The 21457-nt window shown below is 42.3% G+C and overlaps 1 protein-coding gene across 1 annotated transcript in view; it reads right to left on the bottom strand.

Moving 5' to 3' along the window:
• The window catches only part of ARHGAP15 (Rho GTPase activating protein 15), a 507565-nt gene that overhangs the window by 193311 nt on the left and 292797 nt on the right, over nucleotides 1-21457 (bottom strand). Inside the window, exon 10 of the mRNA XM_090041263.1 lies at nucleotides 19987-20085. Coding sequence (XP_089897389.1) covers nucleotides 19987-20085 — 99 coding nt within the window. The remainder of the gene's footprint in view (nucleotides 1-19986; nucleotides 20086-21457) is intronic.

The following is a 21457-nucleotide window of genomic DNA, read 5'->3' on the forward strand; positions in this document are numbered from 1 at the left end:
GCACACATCCAGGAGGGGCCAGCAGGGGACTGCATGCTTAGGGGCAACCAGCACGGGTTCATCAGTGGCAGCTCCTGTCAGACCAACCTGGTGGCCTTTTACGATCAGATCACCAGATCATTAGATGCAGGGGTAGCAGTGGATATAGTCTTCCTGGACTTCTGGAAGCTTTTGACACTCTCTCTTACCCTGTTCTCATTAAGAAGCTGGGGGACTGTGGTGTCAATACCCACACAGTCAAATGGGTCGCCAACTGGCTGGAGGGCCGCACCCAGAGGGTGGTGGTGGATGGGTCCTTCTCAACCTGGAAGCACGTGAGCAGTGGGGTTCCGCAGGGCTCGGTCCTCGGGCCCGCACTGTTCAACATCTTCATCAGTGACTTGGACGAGGGGGTAAAAAGCACCCTGTTCAAATTTGCTGATGACACTAAGATGTGGGGGGATGTGGGCACACTAGAAGGAAGCAACAGGCTAGAATCAGGCCTAGACAGGTTACAGGGGTGGGCGGATGAGAATAGGATGGGATTCAACACAGACAAGTGCAAAGTGATGCACCTGGGGAGGAACAACCGGCACCATACCTACACGTTGGGGAACTCCCCTCTTGTCAGCACAGAGGCAGAAAAGGATCTTGGAGTCATCATTGACTCCAAGATGAACATGGGCTGGCAGTGTGGGGAGGCAGTGAGGAAGGCCAACCATACCTTGTCATGCATCCACAGATGCATCTCGAGCAGGTCCAAGGAGGTGATCCTCCCCCTCTATGTGGCACTGGTCAGGCTGCAGTTGGTCTACTGCATCCAGTTCTGGGCGCCGCACTTCAAGAGGGATGTGGACAACATGGAGAGGGTCCAGGGGAGGCCACTCACATGATCAGGGGACAGCAGGGCAGGCCCTACGAGGAGAGGCTACAGGACCTGAACCTGTTCAGCCTCCAAAAGAGAAGGCTGAGGGGGGATCTTGTGGCCTGTTATAAACTAGTCAGAGGGGATCAGCAGGCATTGGGGGAGTCCCTGTTCCCCCGAGCACCGCCAGGAGTGACTAGGAATAACGGTCACAAGCTGGCAGAGGATAGGTTTAGGTTAGACATCAGGAGGCACTACTTCACGGTCAGGGCAGCTGGGATCTGGAACCAACTTCCAAGAGAAGTGGTGCAGGCTCCTACCCTGGGGGTTTTTAAGAGGAGGTTAGATGAACACCTTGCTGGGGTCCTTTGACCCCAGTACTCTTTCCTGCCATGGCAGGGGGTTGGACTAGATGATCTATTCAGGTCCCTTCCGACCCTAGAAACTATGAAACTATCAGGGCAGCAGATAAGGAGGGTACAGAGGCAGATATGCATTTTTGAGGGGAGAAGTAAAATAGAAAGGGTAGCTAGAACAGACCTATACTAAATCATGGAATTAGGAGGTTGGAGAATGCCAGATTTGGAAAGCTTTGTGTATATTTTGTAAGCATGTTTGTAGAGGCAATGGAGGGGGTACAGAAGACTGCATATTTCTCCCATTGCCTGGCAGAAAGAACATTAAGAAGATGGGGCATGAATGGGGGAGACTGCAAAAAAACTGTTGGTCTGGCAGGCACTACCTCACTATGTGAAGAGGGAGAGTTTATTAAGGGTAAACAAACAAAGGGAGTGAGATAAGAGTGCTTGAAAGACTGTAAGATGATGCTTAATATGATAAGAAAGACAGACATGATAACAATAGTTGGGGATCTGATGGAAAAACAGATGGCAAATGTGTGGAAAGAAGTGATAGATAATACATTCAAAGGAGAATATACGGATATCACATGGATTATGATGTGGAATATTCTTCCTTAAAGCGGCATTCAACATAAATGGGGTTTGGTAAGATTGGCAGTGTGCCTGAGAGAGGGATGTGGGGATGAAGAATCTGTATTGCATGTATTTTGGAACTGCGCCTTTGTGGAAGGGATGTGTCATATTTGAGGGTGATCAATGCAAACTGTGATAATGTATAAAATGGGCTTCCACATAATGCCCAAAGGACTGGAGACACAGGGCATTTTTACACATGATTTGGGATGTGGCCCTGGGTGTAAGCTGCACTAAATAAAAGCATTCACACATCACATGTATCAGCGTCCCTGTGATGAAAAAATGGTGACGGGGTGCTCTGAAGTAAAGCTCATCAAATTTTTTTTTTTTAAAGCACCCCATAGCCACTTTTTCAGTGCAGCGATGCATGGGGATGCTGATACACATGATGTGGAAGGCTGTCACAGCACATCAATTTCCGTGCCCCAGTAGTCTCAATTGAGTCTGCTCTGTTGCGCTGGATTTCCAGACTTTCCACATGTGTAGAGGAGCCCACAGAGACTGAGAAACATACTACTTTGTATGGTCTGGGGACTGGTTTTCACCAGAAGAGAATGTTTTGAGTTGGCAATATATGAATTGAAATACTATGTGGATCAATATGCAGGTGAGATGGGAAAGGAGGAAAGAAGAATGGCAGTGTTTCTTCCAAAAAGGACAAAGAGATTAAGTGAAAGTAGTTGCTGTCCCCTGGGCTGGAGAAGGTTTGTGAGAAGTTAATGTGTTAATGGTAGAAAGGGGTGTAATAAGAACAAGGTATTATTGTAGGGAAGGTTGTCAAGTTTTGTGCTAATGTAGTTTCTCTTAAATGTTTTGTAATAAAAAAAAAAGGTTCCCATCAGCATGTTTGCCCAATATGGACCATGTGTTTTATAGTTCTGCTCTGTGTTGGCTTCATTTAATCAACTTCATAGTTGGTTTCCATTGATGAGCACATTCTGCATTTCACAGCAATTTAATAACAGACAATGTATTTAATGAGATTTCCTTGTATGCAATTATAAGACAAGGGGCTTTTCCCCCTGTGCCAATTGGAGGGAAAAAACTTTATCTTGTCTGTAAGTAAATACGGTGTTGCTAATGATAAATAAAGGGCAAGTTGTGATATCTCAAACACCACTGTGCAGTAAGTGGTAGCGCATGATTACTCTCAATTTGCAACAACTGTGTTTAAAAAGGTGTGCCATCTGGGACTATGTCACTTGCGAGTTACCCAAATCAAAATGCATGCCTTGAAAATATAGACCTAAATTTTTCCCAGAAGCATAGTGTTGAGCCATCCCTTTTGTAATCTCTGTGAGTGGTGAATCCCAACACTGTGCTCTTTTGGTTTTTGGTGGTTGTGAGAGAAAATTTTCATTTCACTAGTAGATCTACATATGGCTTAAGTTCTGGATAGCTGAGATGTGTGCCTTTTACCCTGAAAGGAACAATGGATACTCAATTTTTGATCCAAATTTAGGGCATTACAAGGCCTTGATTCAACAGAACACTTAAGCATTTGCTTAACTTTAAGAACACACTTTTATTGACCTCAGTGGGACTTAGATCTTTAAAGTTCAGCATTTGCTTAACTGCTTTGCTGCTTTGGGTCTGATGTATGGAATGAAATTATGGAATAGCCAATTGAAAATGTAGGATGAAAATAGGAAATATTTTCTAATGGTAAAATCTATTAGACAATGAAAGAAGTCTTCCAAGGCATGAGGAGGAAATGCATAATGGGCATGTCCAGATGAGCTTGGATGCATGGTATGTGGCACCACAGATCTGTCTGTAGCACCACACATGCAGGTGTTCCCTACACTGCTAATTTGCAGGGAGGGTTGACACCAGGAGATCCCATCTGTGGCACAACCTGCTTAGACATCCCAGTGCGGACTTCTGAGAAGCTGTTCTTAGATGTCAAAACTTAAAAAAAACTTGAATGCAAAACTATGGAACAAGAAATTGGGGATTATATTCAGCACAATCTAAACAGATTCTTTTCCTACTACCTGGATTAGCTTTTATAATGCCTATGTCCCTCAATGTGTCCTTCAATGCTTTTTTCTCTCTCCTATTCTTGTTGCTTCTCTCTGCAGTCCCCCCTGCTTTTTCCTCTCACTTCCCTACCTTTCTTCTAAGCACTGTTTTCTACTTCGAAACTCTGCTTCCTACAGTACCTTCACAGCATCTAATGAAGTAAGCTACCGCTTATGAAAGTTTATGCGGTACATCTCTGAATTAGGCTAGAAAAGCCCTGCAACATGTTCAGATTATTACAGCTGGATAGAAACCAGCTATACAGTTAACATCAAGCACTAACTTTATAGCTGGTTGGCTCTTTCTATAGCTGGATAGTCATTCTTACCATGTGATAATTACTTTGCATATATTGCTGGTCTAAATTTCTTGTGGGATTAACCAATTAATCGTGTGAATTACTTTGCTTTTATGATGGGTCTTTGCAAGTCTGGCTGGTCTAAATTTATTGCATGATTAATCAGTTAATTGCATAATGTATGTAATATGTAGCAGGTGCCTATGGTGCATCTCTAGACTGCCTTCTGCCTGACTTCAGACTAACACAGCTAACTACCTTTTTCTGAGGGTTCCTGTACATATGCCATTAAAATCACAATGGGATCTAATATGTGATCCACACAAGCATGCCTCTTGCCTTGCCACACATGCAAGAAGTAAGATCCCCTGGCTGGGAGCCTGGGCCAGCTGACAGGACTCTCAGCCACAGGGGTGCACCATGCACGCTTCCAGCTGGGAGTCCCATCAGTTGACTTGGGCTCCCAACTGCAGGGGCACCACCGAGGTCCCCACAGCAGGGATACTGCAACTAACGCTATCTCTCAGCTGCAGGGCAGCATGAAGCCTACCCATGGCTGAGAGATCACGACAGCTACAGCCTCCTGGCTGCAAGGGTGCATGAGGCTCATCATGGCTGGGAGTCCTGTGAGCTAGGAGCTGCCAGGCTCAAGGGTGCAAATGACCCTCCCACAGCTGGGAGCTCCAATCCATTGATGGGATTCCAGCCATGGGGGCCCCTAGTCATATTAATGGAATGGTAGGGAAGCAGCTACAAAGTTATTACACAAATTTTAGCTTATTACTCTATCTTGCCATTAATTGATTGAATTTGTAGCCAGGTGACCACTGAAGGCATGATTAAATGTGTAACATGTAGATGGGTCCCTGAATAGATCAGGTCAGAGTCTAAAAGTACATTTATGATATGTTATTAAAAAAAATAAGGTCATACTTTTCTCCTGTGTATATGCACACAGCTCCACTCAAGTCAATGAAGTTCTGTGCCTAAAATCAAATAGCATTTGTTTCACCATATAATTATATTACAGATTCTTTAAAACCTTTTTTTGGACCAACAGTGTGTAAGAATAATGCTTAAACTGAAGCACTGCTTCTCAATCGTTCTACACTCAAGTTCTCTCTTGTTAGACTCAAAGTACCCCTCAGAAAATGTCAGCCAGGGCTGTGAGAAGTTTCGGTCTCTGATTCAATTCGGCAGAGATTTGGCCAGATTCAATGGCTGAATCTCTGAATCTGAATCAAATCAAGAGACCCTTTAATCTCTCTGAATTGAACTGGAACCCTCCAAATCAATTGGAGAGATTCAGAAAGATTCAGCGATTCAGACATAGACAGCTTTAAATATTTTTTCTACATACCTCTAGGTAGCAGGCGGCTTGTGAATGCTGAGATACTGGGGCACATGGAGCGTCCCACAGAAGTGAAGGGAGGTCCCCAGTGTGCTCGGCAGCAGACCCGCAAGTGGACCAGAAGCCCTTCCGGTCTGCTTCCAGGTCCTCTGGGGGAGCATTCTGCTCCCCGTCCCCCACTCCCCTGGCTTGGTGACTAGTGCCTCCTGAGTCTGGGAGAGCACCTGGGGTCCTTCCATGGCTGATCACTGAGCTGGGGAGGCGTGGGGTGGGGGGCCCTGTGTGCTCCCCGGCAGATCCAGAAGTGGACCAGAAGTACTTCCAGTCCACTTCTAAGTTCACCACCGAGCACACAGGGGGCCCCCCTGAGCTTCTGTGGGATGCTCCATCTACTCCAGCATTGCAGCATTCACAAGCTGCACCTGGTGCCTTGAGGTATGTAGAAAAAACATTTAAAGCTGTGTTTATGGCCGAATCCCTGATTCTTCAAATCAACATTGAATCTTCAGATCTGGCCAAATTGAATCAGAGTCAGTGATCTGAATCAACGAATTGAATCACTCTCCCTAATTCTGGCCAAATCTGAATCCAAATTGAATACAGCCCATTTCACACCCCCCCAATACCAGCTCTTAATTTTCGTTTGTTTTTTTGTCTGCAAAAAATAATAGAGCAAATTTTCTGTTGCAAAAACTTCAGAAAGCTCACAACACAGAATATTTTTAACACCATGGATTCCTATTTGAAAGCACTGGGTTTGTATACCTAACAGTGCTAACATTGCATGGCACACCATGATACTCTTGAATGGATCTCAAGGTACCTCAGGTTTGTTGTGGCACCCTGCTGTAGAATCACTGAGTTTAAGAAATCTATTAAAGGATATGTATCATTTGGGAGTCTTTAAAAAGACATGCTAATTTGGCAGTTTGCCATAACCAATATGTGACCTTCTTACTTACCAGATTATTAGCTCTAAGCAATATAATGATTTCATAATTTAAACCGAGTTATACAAGTCCTTTATAGAAGGACATGAAAGCCAGCTCAAAGGCCTAATTTTAACCCGTCCCTAATTTGGCTTCCCCTTTGCCTCTAGAGTTATCTGTGGGTGAAGTTTCTGTCATTTGGGTGACATATATTAAATATAAATAATATGATATAACATAATAGATAAACATAAATATATATAAATATAAACAGCTCTAGCAAATAATTGCAGAAATAAAATTATTTTCTCTCTCAAACTGTAAGCAGCAAAAAGGAAACAGTGCTGTATATACACAGTAAAACTTTAAAAAAATTACCTTCAATTGCAGTAACGCTTCTTTTAAAATATTATCCTAGGTACTGTAATATTTATTTTCCCAAAATAGAAGAAAACTATTTGTCTACTTAAAGAGTAATTGCTGGAATCACTGTCTACATCATTTTATTTAAAAATTATAAACCAATTTTGAGGAACGGGGACACAAAAAGAACTTGAAACCACTAACTCTTCCCCCCCAGCCAAGCAACTTCATGGATTTTTTTTTTCATTTTGTAAACATTTCCTTCCAAGCTAAGAATGATGCTGCCAATTGTTAGCTCAAAGTGTGTATTTAATGGCTGTCCTAGTAAGTTTAGAATATAGAGAATTGCAATAGAAACAGGCCCATAACTATGGTGGCATAAATTATACTGCCACCGATAGACCATGTCTTACAGTTGGGAGACTGTTGACTGTGAAGACACAAAATTGTAATTCTTTTTATGCTGTTATGGCTGGAATGTGGATGTTCTCAAAGTCCCTGCATCTGATTCTAATTAGGTGGTATGTCAGGACCTTCTTTTTGCATTGGCATAAGATAAGCTTGAGAAGTAGTCATTACATGTATTTTATTTTCTTTATACTCCTGGTTCTAACATGTAAATATGATCAATTTCATTAATAATTTACATTGTATGTGCTCAAACTAAATCATTTTAGTTTTTAGAAGACTTTTTATGGCCAATTTTATTTTTTAATCAACAACATTATTTACCAAAAAGCTGTCTTTTTGGTAAATTACTCAGAAGATAAACCTTCTATAAATGCTTGCTAATAGATCCACTTTACAATGCTTAGAGGGGTGGGGGATGGGGCAGGATGGGGGAGAGTAAAGGACCAAATCTATTCCTGTTTCAATTCCAAAGACAGCAATAACATTTCACCAGGTATGAATTTGGCCCTGGCATCCCACACGTTACTATGTTGCACACATTGTCTGCTTGTTGTTACTGACAAGGCTTATGGCACAAATCCTTTTTTTTCTTTCATAGCAAGGGATACATTTTTCTGGAACATATTAATCGATGAAGCAGGTATCAGGTAACTATAACAAAGATGGAATTTGTTCAAAAGCCTGTCTTGTTTCCAGTAGTGTTCATGTTTAATTTTTTTCACTGGCATACATTCTATGCATTTTCAAATCTAAAATATATTTTTCTTTTTTTTACTACCCTCTATTCTGTCGTTTCCCTCTTTTCTGTAATTTGTCTTTTATGCTCTTCCGTGATGTTTCCTGTTGACACTTCTTGGTTTCATTCTAACTCTGAATGTGGCTTTCTAGCAGACACAGAGGCCCCAGAGTGAAAACTCTCCAGAGCCAATTTTAAGTTGGACCTTGCACAACACTATTAACTGGCTCTTGCTCTAAGAAAGGTGGCTATAGTGGGATTGCATGAGTCTAAAGACAGAACTGGTTGAGGAAACCTTGCCAATGTACTTGTACTAAATTCAACTGCTCTTAATTTCTACTCAAAAGTCAAAAACAGCATTTTAAATCAAAACTTGCAATGGATTTTCTCTGAACTTGGTTAGGTTTATATTGTATTCAACTGTACATTTAAATTTATGGTTGATGGCCACTTTAAAGTAAACATAGTTCAATGCCCTCAGAAACATTTTTCTTTGGTTCACAAATATTCCCTGGAAAAAAAGGGTTTATCTGCTGAACTGTGGGATATATTTTTCAGCATGTAATTTTTTTTTTATCCATTTGTTTTGTTTCCATTTTTTTTACTCAGTGCTTATAAAAGTAGGGAGCAGAAATCTCCTTGGAACAAGATAGAATCATAAAAGACTTCAGGAATCTTGTCACAAGTTAAACAGTACAAATTGCACATTCTTCATGGAAGTATTAGCTTTTAGTGCGTGCCTGGATTCAAGTATAATAGATTATCCCAAAGTGGGAAAGAATGAACAGTACAAAATTAGCAGAACTGGGAGCTCAGATCATTTAGTGGAGCAACATGATCTCTGCACCTTCAGGGTACTGAATTCTAAAGCAACTGGAAACGGTATGTAAAATTATATCAAAGTAAGCAACGAAGCATTTGTACATCTGGGAGAAGGGGTAAATGTTAGGGGAAAATTGTTAATAGAGGAAAAAATACCAAAAGTCAATTAAGGAATTCACAGAAAATGAACTGTATGTTACGTGTAGATAATGTCCTGTGTATAGGGAAGAAAAGCTTGCAGCAGTGAGGATATGCAAGAGAAACAAAATCAAAGTAGCTCCTCAGTTGTAGCTCAAGGCCCAGATAGTACCTTAGAGGAATTTTGCATACAGACAGTGGTTTAGCTGGCATTGGAGAATCCAGATCTAGTTACTAGGTGTCAAAATGTTGCCATTACATTATCAGATTTAGCTGCTCTAACTATGCTGGGAACTAGCCAAGAAACAAGGACAGATGTAGTTGAAGAGAAGCACAAAAATGGCTTCAAGTATCTTTTCTTTAATTACTTTTAGTGTTCCTTGGCTCTTCTCAGGAGCTGGATCAGTAACTTTCTCAGAAGTCAAAGATTTAAAAAAATCATTCCTTAACCCAATACACTATGGGTCAGTAAGTCGTTGGGTAGAATTTTATTAATATAGCATAATACAGTATATATCAGTAAGCCATAAAATGTTGTGCATTTTGTAAGCTCTTCGTGTTATATCAGGGGTGGGCAATTATTTGGGCTGGAGGGTCACTTAGGGAATTTGGTGACCTGTTACAGGTTAGGTCAGCATCACCCTTCTTCCCTGCACTGCTCTGCTGTGCCAGGTCAGCACTCTTCCCTTACCTGCTCACCAAAGCTCACCAAAACTCCCGAAGTGGCTTTGTCCTGGGGCTAGGCCTCACACTGTCACACCTGGTGATTCTGACCCTGGCCTTTGGGTCTCCATGGAAATCAGCTCAGGACCCCCGGGGGTAGGGTGCAGTCGGGTGGGTGCATGGGGTGGAGCTGCAGGTGGACAGGGAGCTGTGTCTGGGAGCAGCATGGGCAGGCAGGGCCAGGGCCAGGGCCAGGACCAGGACCAGGACCAGGACCAGGACCAGGGCTGGGGCTAGAATCATGGAGTGATGATAGCATGGGGCCAGAGCTACGATCTGCTCCCAGCACACCCCTGTCTATGGAACCAGTGCCTTTCACAGGGACATGTGGGCAGTGGCTTGTAACTTTGCCCCTGGCCCCAGCCCTGTCTCGTCCTCACCCGAAGGTCCTGGACCCGGCTCCAGCCCCATCCTGACCACCTGCCCCACTCTTGTACGGTGCTCCCCACCCAGCTGCCTGAGGCCCTATCCCACCCACCTGGCCAAGTGGGACCTGCCAGCATAAGTCCCAAGCTGATCTCCATGGAGACCCCACCCACCTGCTCCATCTGGTGCTCCCCGGCAGTGGCTGTGGGGTGGGCTTGCCAGGATGTCAGGCAGCAGAGTTGGGTCCAGCAGTGGTGGCAACACTAGAGGCAGCAGCTGGAAGGAGCCACTACTGCCAGCTGCCACACTGCCTCAGCCCTGTTGTGTGCCTGGGGGTGGCAGGACCAGGCACATGTGCCACAGCTCAAGCTGCCTCCCATCCCTGGGCCATGTAGAGCTAAAAGACCTTCCATGGGCTGGATAAAATCCCTTGGTGGGCCAGATCTGGCCTGTGGACTACATTTTGCCAACCCCTGGTATATCTTAGATGCAGTGACAGTAGGCCTTCAACCAAGACCAAGACTCATTAGTTGCCCATTAATGCACACATGGGTTGATTTACTGTGCACATGGTATGGCTCATTAATTTAATATATCCGTAAAAAAGAATAAAGTCTCCTATTATATATCCTTCTACTGTAAAAGATAGTTCCTACTAAATGAATAAAAATATTTTGGATATATTTAGTGCTTGCCACCTCCTAAATTCTTTCCCTCTTAGCTTACTAAAACCTCCCCTATGCATCTTATCCTCAGAAACCCAGCTGCCCTTTCGGTAGCAGCTAAGGGCCTATCAGCTATTTTATATGAATTTCTTTTAAGAAGTGCAGATTTTAGCAGGTTTGTCTGCTTGGAAGGCCTGTCAGTTAAAAGTGGATGAAAACAATACAACAGGCTTTGAGAGGGACATCAAAGCACTGAGGGAAGGTACAGTTTCAACTGCTGTTTTCATCTTCATTATTTCTCACTCATAAGAGGGAATATCTTTGTCTTTACCAAATAGTTTTCTTCCTCAATCACTGCAAATAGTAAGATTAAGGATTTTTTCAGTTGTGTTTATGTAATGATACTCCACCCAAACAGAATGCTGTTTTAAACAGGGGAAAAAAGCTGCTAGTGCCTCCACTTTGGGGGATGTTACATTTGATGCCCTGAAGCTTGATTTTCACGTGGCAGCTCCTCAGAACTTTCTGAAAAGTAACTTTCTCAGTGAGCCCCCAAAATGGAAGTATGTATATAAAGTTATGTATATTTAGTCATTTGAAAAATCTTGTCTGTGTCCCTAGCCATAATACAATATAGTGGTGACCAACCTCCTGGGCAGATGAGTAGCGTGGGGGTTGGTCCATGGGTGTGACCCCACACTTTGGCCCAATCCTCTGTGTTGGCCCAACCCCACGTGCCAGCTCTGGCTGAGCACTGGATTCAGGAGCGTGCCACCCAACCCTGTGTTCCAGCCTGTCTCCAAACGAGGGCCCCCAGCTGTGTGCCGGATCCAGCCACATGCCACCCCAATTCCATACATTGAATCTGGCTGCATGTTGGGTTATCAGGACCATAGGACTTTCCACTGGAAAGTTGGCAGCAAGGCGCAGCAATTAATGCTGCTGTCGCTCCCTTCTGTCAAATTGCTGGATCCATGGGGAGGCTCCGTGGGCCGGATCTGGCCTGTGGGCCAAAGGTTGAGCTTCCCTGACCTAGTAGAATCCCCAACAAATCTGAGCAGACATACTAACAGGCAAGTTGTCACTACTCCTGCTTAACATTATTTGATCAATGCAGCTTAGAGCAATGAAGCTCAGTAAATAACATGCTAGACTAACATAGAAGATAACAAAAGGAAATAGTTAAGGTACCATAATAATTTTAGTCATTCTTTTTTCAGGTCATTATAATCTACCCAAAGATAACTAATTGTTCAAAGTAAACATTCCACTTCAACCACAAAAGGAATTCATTACACAAACATATAATTCACAGTCATTTTTAGTGGGTTGTAAACAATTTGGAATGAGCATAAAATGGGACAAAAATCAAAGTGAGCATTTAGAAATGAAAAAGTGTTTGCTACAAAAGGTCAGTCCCTTTGCTTGGCAAACTATGCAGAAAAGCCTGGGAAAATGTTGAACACACAAGCAGTAAGGGAATTTTAAAGCCAACAACCTCCTTGTTTCTTTAAACAGACATCGGAACCTATAACTGGATCCTGTCAAACAAACGACAGCAAAAAAACATAACAGCTGCTAAGAAGTAAAGTTGAGAGATAAAGCTTTCTGAGCTAAGAACCTTCTCAGAAGTGGACTAAAGGTCTTTCTTAAATCTTCAAGGAAGGTTATGGATCCCAGGGTGGCTTTTAGGCACTGAGTCAAATATGTAATTTTGTGTATCATTCTTGTCACAGCATCCTGTGCTCCAAAAAAGAGGGAAAATAGAACATCTGAAATGTCCACTTTACAATGAAACCTATACCTGTAATCATCAATTAGGGAGTAGATGGTATCATTTTAAGGTAATTTAGACTGATTTGGGCATAGGAACTTGGATTTCAAAATAATAATAAGAAAGATCTGTCTAAACCATGTTTCAGGAGCTGTATGCCAAGCTAAATGAAGCTGAATTTCCCTGGACAATCCATACCATTTCTTTATAAAATCCAAAATACACTAGATGCACAAAAAACTTGTTTACAGTAAGGACTAAATTTTTCAGTGTGCTCATTTACTTTGCCATGAGACACACAGAGAAATGATAAACTCCAGAAAACACTTTAATCTGAGATTGCTTTCATATGGTAAAATGTTGCTATGAAAAGATAGTGGGCTGGTATTTTGTTAAAAGCGATGTTTTAATTTTTTTTAATGACTTCTATTTCATACCTGTTAAAAACAGACAGCGGGTGCATTTACACATGCATTTGATCCAGCCTAAATTTACTCTGATGTAGGCTACTCTAGAGTAAGCGCTTTCAGACAGGCATTAACAAATGTGGGGATTAGTGATTTTCTGCTCTTTACACCAAGTTTCCTTCAGCCCTGAAATGGGCCCCTGTCACCACCAGGGTGAACTCTAGCCTCCCCCTAGGCTGGCTTGGGCTGGCAGAGAGCACTGGAGGGCTGCCTGCTGCTAAGGCAGGGACAATGTCACCCTACCCCAGCAGCAGGCAGCTCCTGGCCCTGGGTCCCCAATCAAGGCAAGGGGCTTGGAAAGAGCTGCAGGGGAGGAGAAGGTCCCAACTCCCTGTCCTGCCCTGATCCGTCAGTGGGGCAGCTAGTAATTAGCTTGCTGCTAAATACCACACCAGCAGATTGGGGTGGGGGGCTAGGACCTACCCCACCCCTGCAGCTTTTTCCAAGTCCCATGCATCAATCACTCAATTGGGGCATGGGGATGGGACCTGTCCCTAACTAGGACAGGTCCCAGCCCCCACCCTGCCCACCAGGATGAGGCAGGGCAGTTTGTTCCCTGCTCAGCTTCGTGAGCATGGATGAGGTGGGGAACAGACTGGGGGCTTGTTCTTTGCCCAGCTCCAGAAGTGCAAAGCTGAGTGGGGAACAAGCTCCCTGTCCTGTTCTCCCCAAGCACCACACTCTCAAACCTGGACAGGGAACAGGCTACTCAGCCCTTGCCAGCAGTGAACTTCTAGTGCCAGCTCCATGACCACAGGGCTGTGCTGGGAGATCTTTACTTCTCCATGGTCACAGGGCTTGTGCTGGGAGATCCTTATTTCCCAGCCTGAACTCTGTGGTCATAGGGCTCAGGCTGGGAGGAGCCCTGCCACCACAGAGCTCAGGCTGGGAGATAAGAGTCTCTCAGCTCAAGCCTCACAGTCATGGAATTGGCTCTGAGAGATAAGGATCTCCCAGCCCCAACTTCCTGATTGTGATCTTGAAGCAGGGGGCTTGTAGTTCCCTGCTTCTGGGGCAGGGAGACATAGGAGCCTGCGCAGGGACTAGTAGATGGCTGACCAGGAGCAGATTTTGCTTCCAGTCAGGCATCTACATGAGTGCTACTGCACCTTTACTAATCCCGAGTAAATTTGTTACTTGCATTTGTAGGTAGCAAATTTACTCAGAATTAGGGAGGTTTATTGCATAGTAAGCATGTGCACATATAGACGCACATGCTTACTCTACCGCAAACTATGCTAATATGAAGTTAAGTGTCTTGTGTATAAGCACCCAGTGAGTCTTTAAAGGGGTCACAGATAACAAATAAATACATGATTCAATAAATGCTGGGAAATAATATCTGGCAAAGAGATAAAATTACTTGAAATGAGAGTCCCACCCTTGGCAAGATTGTGAAGTCTGTGAATTATGGTATACTCTGAGGCTTCAATTGTTCCAGGCTTCCCTTACTTCCCTGCTCAGACTACAACTGAAGCTTCCTGCCTGATCCTTCCTGCTGTGAACAAGTGGGCAGGTAAGAGATGGAAAGGGATAGGAGGTAGGAAGAATCCTGGCTCCATCCTAAACAGGTCCTGGCCAAAGCAGTTGTTCAAGTTAACAAAAGGAAGTTCCACAGAAAAGAATATTATTCTTCCCCCAAGCCCGCAGCTGGAAAGAAAAGCATTATGAGTCTCTCGGTGAAAACAGATCTCACTCTTATGCAACCATAAAAATTGTTATGGAAGGCCAAGTTACAAGCCCCTTCCATCTTTACCCCTTGTCATGCTCCACATGCCCTAAAATGTTTGTGTAATGATACCTGGTCACAGTTCATTGGGCCTTATCCCCAGGATATTTGTTTACTTACAGTGCAATCCCCATGGCCCAGGGCTGTTGTGCTCTCTACCTGTCCTGAGAAGGTGGTTCCAGGAAACATATTTCTTGATCCAAGCATGGCATTCCCTGCTCAGTGCTTGTAGATGTGTGCCCTGGCATTCCCTTGCAGCAGATTCTGGGTACACATTTAATGCTGCAAAGCACGGAAACCCAATGGCATCTGTGTGCACCTCTGCAACAGAAGTCACAGGTGCACATTTCAAGTTACAGAGCAAAGGAACCTCGTGGACATCCCCAAGACAGGGCCAGGCAACCTATGTTATTGTTCCACAGGATTATGCCCTACCACTCTTGAGGGTGATGACTATACCTGCCAATAAATGAGATCAGCTGTGCTGGGACACATCCTGGAAGAGCTGATCTCACAACAAAAACAACATCTGTTTGTATCCTCTAAGGTAGTGGCTCCCAAGCTCGGGGCACGACCCAAATCAGGGTTGTGGTGGGTCTGCCCCTCACTCCACCCTTCCCACCTGTGGGGCTCTTCTAGCGTATGGTCTGTGCAGCTCTTACTGCTGCTGCCCCCTGTGATCCCAGCCCAACCTGGGCTCTGTTGGCACCGTTGGGCAGGGATGGAGGCAGGGGTTGACCTGGATTTAGCGTCACAGCAAGAAAAGGTTGGGAGCCACTTCTCTAAGTCACTGATTTTTCTAAGTCTTCCCATGGGCGGTAAGCCTACTCACACCTTTTTCTGGGAAAGATTGCACAGTTATAATCTCATTTTGCCCCAGGAAAATCTCTTTTCCCACCTCTCACAGAGTCAGTGAGTCAGTTTTGAAGGGGGATTATTGCATGGTGTACAGGAGATATATGTTTACACCCTCACTGGCTGTAAACATGACCCCTCATGTCTCATGGTTGTGGGCATACCTCATGGCCCCGGTTGTGTATCCTAATTAATAGACCACTGGGGTAATGAGTCAGAGAACTCCCCTCCTCTTCTCCTGGCCCGGCCTGCATGTGCATACCTGCGTGATTCTATTCTGTCACAGGTGGACAGAGGATCTAAAAGCTATGTAAGTGCCAAAAACTGAACTTGTATAAGTCCATAAAATCACAATCAGAAAATGGTGAAATGAGGCTTAGCCCAACTGATTCTGGAAGCAAATGCCCCAGTGCCCTTATGTTTTTAGGGCAAAAAGTTTATAAATGATTAAAGAGCAAATGAAAGAAAGAAATGCTTAAAACTTGAAGTCTATGGACAACGCACAGGAAAGGACACAAGGTTTTTACTTAATATTTTTGTAAAAATACTTTAAAAATCTGTAATGGCTAAGATATCTAATGCAGCATAGAAGAATGTCCTGCATCCCAGTTCTATTTCCACAATTGGAAATGACAATGAGAGACACTGGATTTGGATAACCAAACCCTTGTCAGCTGTATTATGGTTTGAGAAGTTTACTGAATAGGGTATTAAAAAGGATTACTGTCCTGTTTGCCTATAATAAAATGGCAAACATATAGCCTGCCCTATAGTCAAAGTGCAAAAGTATGACCTTCACTACATAAATATAATTCTAGAATAATTCTACTGATTTCCTCTGAGATATTTATATATGTACTAGTATTACTGAAATAAAAAATCTGACCAAAAGCACATAACCTATTCTACTGTCTCAATCTACCAAAATATTACTGGGGATTGTCTGAGGAACGTAATTCAATAGAGATAAGAAAACTTACTAGATGGGATTTTTTATTGTTTATGTGGTTTGACTTTTTCCTATGCATACCCATGATAAGCTAAAAAGCAAGTAATGTTTTATTTGTCATAAAGTAATATATCAAGCACCTTGGTAAAATAAGAACATAGCAATGCAGCAAATTGTGATTCTATTTGATTCAAGTAGGTAATATCTAGGGTTAGACTCACAAGATCTGCTTTTTTGATAATGCTTTATCTTAAATGAAGCATGTAAGTAACATTTCTTGGTACAGTTACAGTATACAGATGATATATTTTCTAAACAGAAAAAGTAACTACAGAAAAAAGCTTTTCCATAACAGCCAATGTGCCAGCTGTACTGAGTATTAAGGCCATCTTACTAAGACTATGAAAGTAAACATACAGTTTTCATTAAATGTGCCTTTCCCATAATTGGTACATAAGTATTTCCCATGACTCTGCAGTTGAGTATCTTGGCTGGAGGCATATCTGGCCATTAGGAGGAGGGCTTCAGATCTGTTGAGTCTCAACCATGCTGGGAGACTTGGCACCTCCACATACTGCTTCCTAATACCAACCCCAGTATAAAATGTCATCAGAAGCTTGCATAAACATTGGACTTAGCTTCACATAAATTACTGCTGTCCTGAGATAGTTTATGCCAGAACTTAGTAAAAACAACACTTTGAGTAAATAGAATATGAGTAAATGCAAGGATCTTAATCTAAGAAAATGATAAAAGAAAAATTGTATATCAAATACAAACTCATAAATATAGCGATAAAGTGAAATTTTATCTCATACCACCCTGATTAGTTTTTATTTACATACTGTGACAACTAAAGTGATATATTTTCTTAAAATTACAAGAAGTATGAAAGAAGCACATGAATGAAACAACAATAATGCAATATTTTTAAGGATCAACTGCTCAGCAGAAACAGTGACACACATTTGCCTATTAATCCATATCAATTCACTTGATATCCATGCAGATATCTTGTGTACTTTTTTGGATTTTTCTGTTATAATTTAGCATTAACAATGGACATTGGAGTATCAAGAGTCTGGCACAAAGTAATGATTTATACTGGTTTTAATTTTTCTTTTAAGTTGTTTTTTTTTTTGGTTTTGTTGGCACTGAAGTGAGATCTTACTTGGGAACTTTATATGCTTATACATATACTGTTGCAACAAATGGTATACAATACCAATACTTAGGTGTAATAAGACACAGAATGGGGATGTAAATGCATATGTAAAAATGCATTTATTTTTATTGTACTATTCAATTTTCACTAAGATCCAAAGAATTTTGTCTTTGGGCCCAATTCTGGCTACTTTTGTAGCCACTTTGTTCTAGCCTTGTATAAAAAAAAGAATTGTAAAGGGACCACAAGGACTTCCAGGCAAACCCTCCAATATAGGAAAAGTATGGATCTTGTGTACACAACCCAATGCTCCTCTTTTCCTAACGTATACTGAGGTGTAAGAAAGAGCCTGTTGCACTCTGTCAGGGAAGGACTATACTGAGACTATCCTATCCCCTGGAATATCCTATATAGCAGTCTTTTGGCAATTTAGGTGAGTCTGCCATTTAAGTCAGCCTGGGAATCCTTACATGGGGCGGGGAGGGGGTGAAAGGAAGGAAGAATGAACTGGGTCCTGAAACTGCCTGGATTATAGAAAGCACAAAACCATGTAAAGGCTCCTCTGGCCTGCCTCATCTTGACAGATGTTAAAAGTAAAGGCATGATGGGATCTGATGTGGGATCCCAACAATTGTGCTTTCTAATACAACACACATGCATGTCAGGAGGTGTAACTGGGGAAACCCACATCAGATTCCATTGTCCCATATTGTTGGTGCAGGGGGAGACCAAACCAGGCTCCCTCTGCACTGGCAAGTAGCAAGCTTGGTTCCCTGCACTCCCCTGTCTGGGACCCCTGATCAGTTATTCCTGTTTCAACTGTAACATCTGTCAAGAGCCCCAATATCCTCAAACCCCTACAAACATGAGGGCCCTTTTGGATGAGCCTATGCCAAGTATGGAAGCACATTTTACAAGGTTTGGGGGTTTTAATAATGTATGTTTTGTGAGCCGGGGTGGTGCAAGCACCTACCCTGGAGATTTTCAAATGGAGACTGGATGCACACCTTGCTGGGGTTATTTGACCCCAGCAGTCTTTCCTGCCCACAGCAGGGGGGCTAGACTCGATCATCTCACGAGGTCCCTTCCAGCCCTAAACTTCTGTGAATCTGTGTAAATGCAAACTGATTTTTTTTAATTCCTTTCAGGTTTTGTTTTTTTCCCTTTCATATTGTTTCTTTCTTTTTTCTTCCTGTTTTCTTCTAATGTAACAGTCACACAAACCACTTATACCCCTTTATCTTTATTCTTCTCAGATGGTTGTTCTCTTTTCTTCCAAAACCTTTTCCACTATCTTCCCCTACCCACAATATCCACTTTGTCATTCTCTCATGTTCTGCCTGCCTACCACTCTGGGAATAACAGTATTCCCAATGTTATCCTTGGTACATAATTAAAGCATGAATTTCCAGGAGCCTGAAACTTGAGGCCAATTTTATTGCACCTTTCACAGTAAACCAGGTAACAACAATAGATTATAGAAAGCACTATAGAAGGAGCTAAAACAGCTTTTTCCTTTGCAGTTAACCGTGTAAAAATCTTTTTCTCTCCCTTTTTTTAGATTCTAGTATATAAGACTGACAATAGGTTCATGCAGGCTTATTTAAAAAACTTCTCTGTCTTTTTGCAAGATATACGTTTCCCCAGATCCCGAGAACAAGTTGTAAACTTGTAACAGATGGTGATGAAGCCTCAAATTTTTATATGATATATTTTAAGATTCTATATTTATTGTATGTACCTTCCAGGAAAATGACCTTGAGGGAGAGGAGAAAATTTAAGATACTATGAGGAAAGACAGGGAAAAAAGAGGAAGAAAGAAGAGTTAAATATATTACATTTAATTTTGCTGTGAAAACCTGTGACTAAATAAATAGGACTAAAAATAGAAATTAAAACTCATTCTAAGTTTGGTATAACAGTATGGCTTTACATGATACCAGCGAAACCAGGCAACCACAGGCAGAAATGCTTAAAAGTTTTATGGCATTTGTTTTGGTTGGGTAATGCTGGAGGACTTACCAAAACATTTACTGGCATAACATCCACGAAGGATTCAAAACATGAATGTTGTGAGGGTTGTAGCATTGTAATTACTGACATTTTATTAATGCTTTAGCATTGGCTTGCTCACAGAATGTTTGAGATTAAATCAACAGCATGTCAAACAGGCAAAATGTAGAGAAAAATGAGCATTGCTGAGTTTTATTAATATCTTCATTGTAAAAAAGCAATAAAAAGAAAATAATAGATGCTGATATAGCTAGGTACTACACTATAATATAAATTGAACTGCATACATTCTCTGGCAAATCAAGTGGAGCTGTAAAATTGTAAATACAGGAATGAAAAACAGTGTTAAATATTAAGTTGCTCACCTCTTTTTTCAACAGCTCCTATACAAAGTCTTACAAATCGGGGGACTGTGGAATTCTCATGTGCACACACTAACTCCAACGATGAGCCAAAAATTTGATCTGGTGAGGAAAAAAAAAGAGGAATATATGAAAGCACTATATTAACAATAATAATCTTGGATCTTCCAAGCTCTGCAAACCAACTATTCCTTTATGGGAGTTAGATAGATAAAGAAAATACCAAATCCTTTCTGACCCTTGCTGATTATTTATGTCCCAGAACATAAGGTACAAATACAGTTATAAACCTAGACCACTGAAAATTACAGATAAGCTCAAAACCCCCAAATTGTGATTTGGCTTTTTAGCCTTCCTCAGCTCTGCAGGCTTTGTTTAGTCCAGGGCTGTCTGTCCAAGTGGTGGCCTACAAGGGGTTAAGCTGCAGCCCCATGGCTCTTGCCCAGTGCTGCTTCCCACATTTCTCTTGCTGCAACAGCAGCCAAATTCTTTGGGTTCCTTCTCCTGGGGTGTGTGGCAGTGTGGCACAGCGTGGGGACCTGAGGGTGAATGGAGGCACACGGTGCAGCAATGTGGGGTGGGGGGGTGTCTCCGTGCAGTGCTTGAGGGTGTGCCTGTGCTGGCAGATGGTGCAGCAGGGGCAGTGGTACATCATGTGGTGTGCAGCCTGTGGCCTGTGCCTTGCCTCATGTGGCCCATGCAGGGTGCAGCTCCCCTCGTGCAACCTCCAGTGTGTGGCCATTGGGGACTTAGAATTTGGACAGCTCTGGTTTAGTCCATCTTAAAGACCGAAGCCACTTTGGAAACCCAAGCCTCAATCCATTTCATATTATAAGCATCGCAAAGTAAATCAGAATAGCCCTGATGCTAGCAAGTCATTGTCTTCATTCTGCTGGCATGGTCTATTTATTTTAAACTGGGCTTTGTGAAGGTGACATATAATAATTCAAATAGTTCAAATAATTACATACAATAATTCTAGTAATTAGGTCCACTGTCATTATGGGACATGACATTATCGGCCTTTTAAAATAAATCTAACCACAGTATTTGATTAAACAAACTCCTAAAGCAGTGAATTCCACGTTAAGTATGTAAATATTTGCTCTTAAGAGGTGTTCAATTGCCAACAGTAACAAAACAAAATACTTCAGTATTTTCAGTTTTCCCTGGACATTTCCTATGTCAAATATAGCAAAGTTTAAGTAACAACATACAACTGGAAAATGAATGTAAAAGCACCACTGGAAAGTTTTTAAGGGCAACCAAACTGCACAATCTACTATTTTTCTCACTCTTGTCTTTTACTTACGGTTTCCAAATGACAAGTATTTGATACTGCATCTTGTCCAATAGGCCAAAATTTAGGAGAACATTATTACTAGGGACAGCTTTGACTTTTACTGGCAATATCATCTTAGTTTCCTCCTCCTAGTGCTTTCTGTGTGAAGAGGACTATTGGTGAATCTAATTT

The sequence above is a fragment of the Crocodylus siamensis genome, chromosome 4 (genome assembly GCF_052110815.1).
Source record: "Crocodylus siamensis isolate JL-2025a chromosome 4, ASM5211081v1, whole genome shotgun sequence".
In the NCBI taxonomy this organism is placed as follows: domain Eukaryota; kingdom Metazoa; phylum Chordata; order Crocodylia; family Crocodylidae; genus Crocodylus; species Crocodylus siamensis.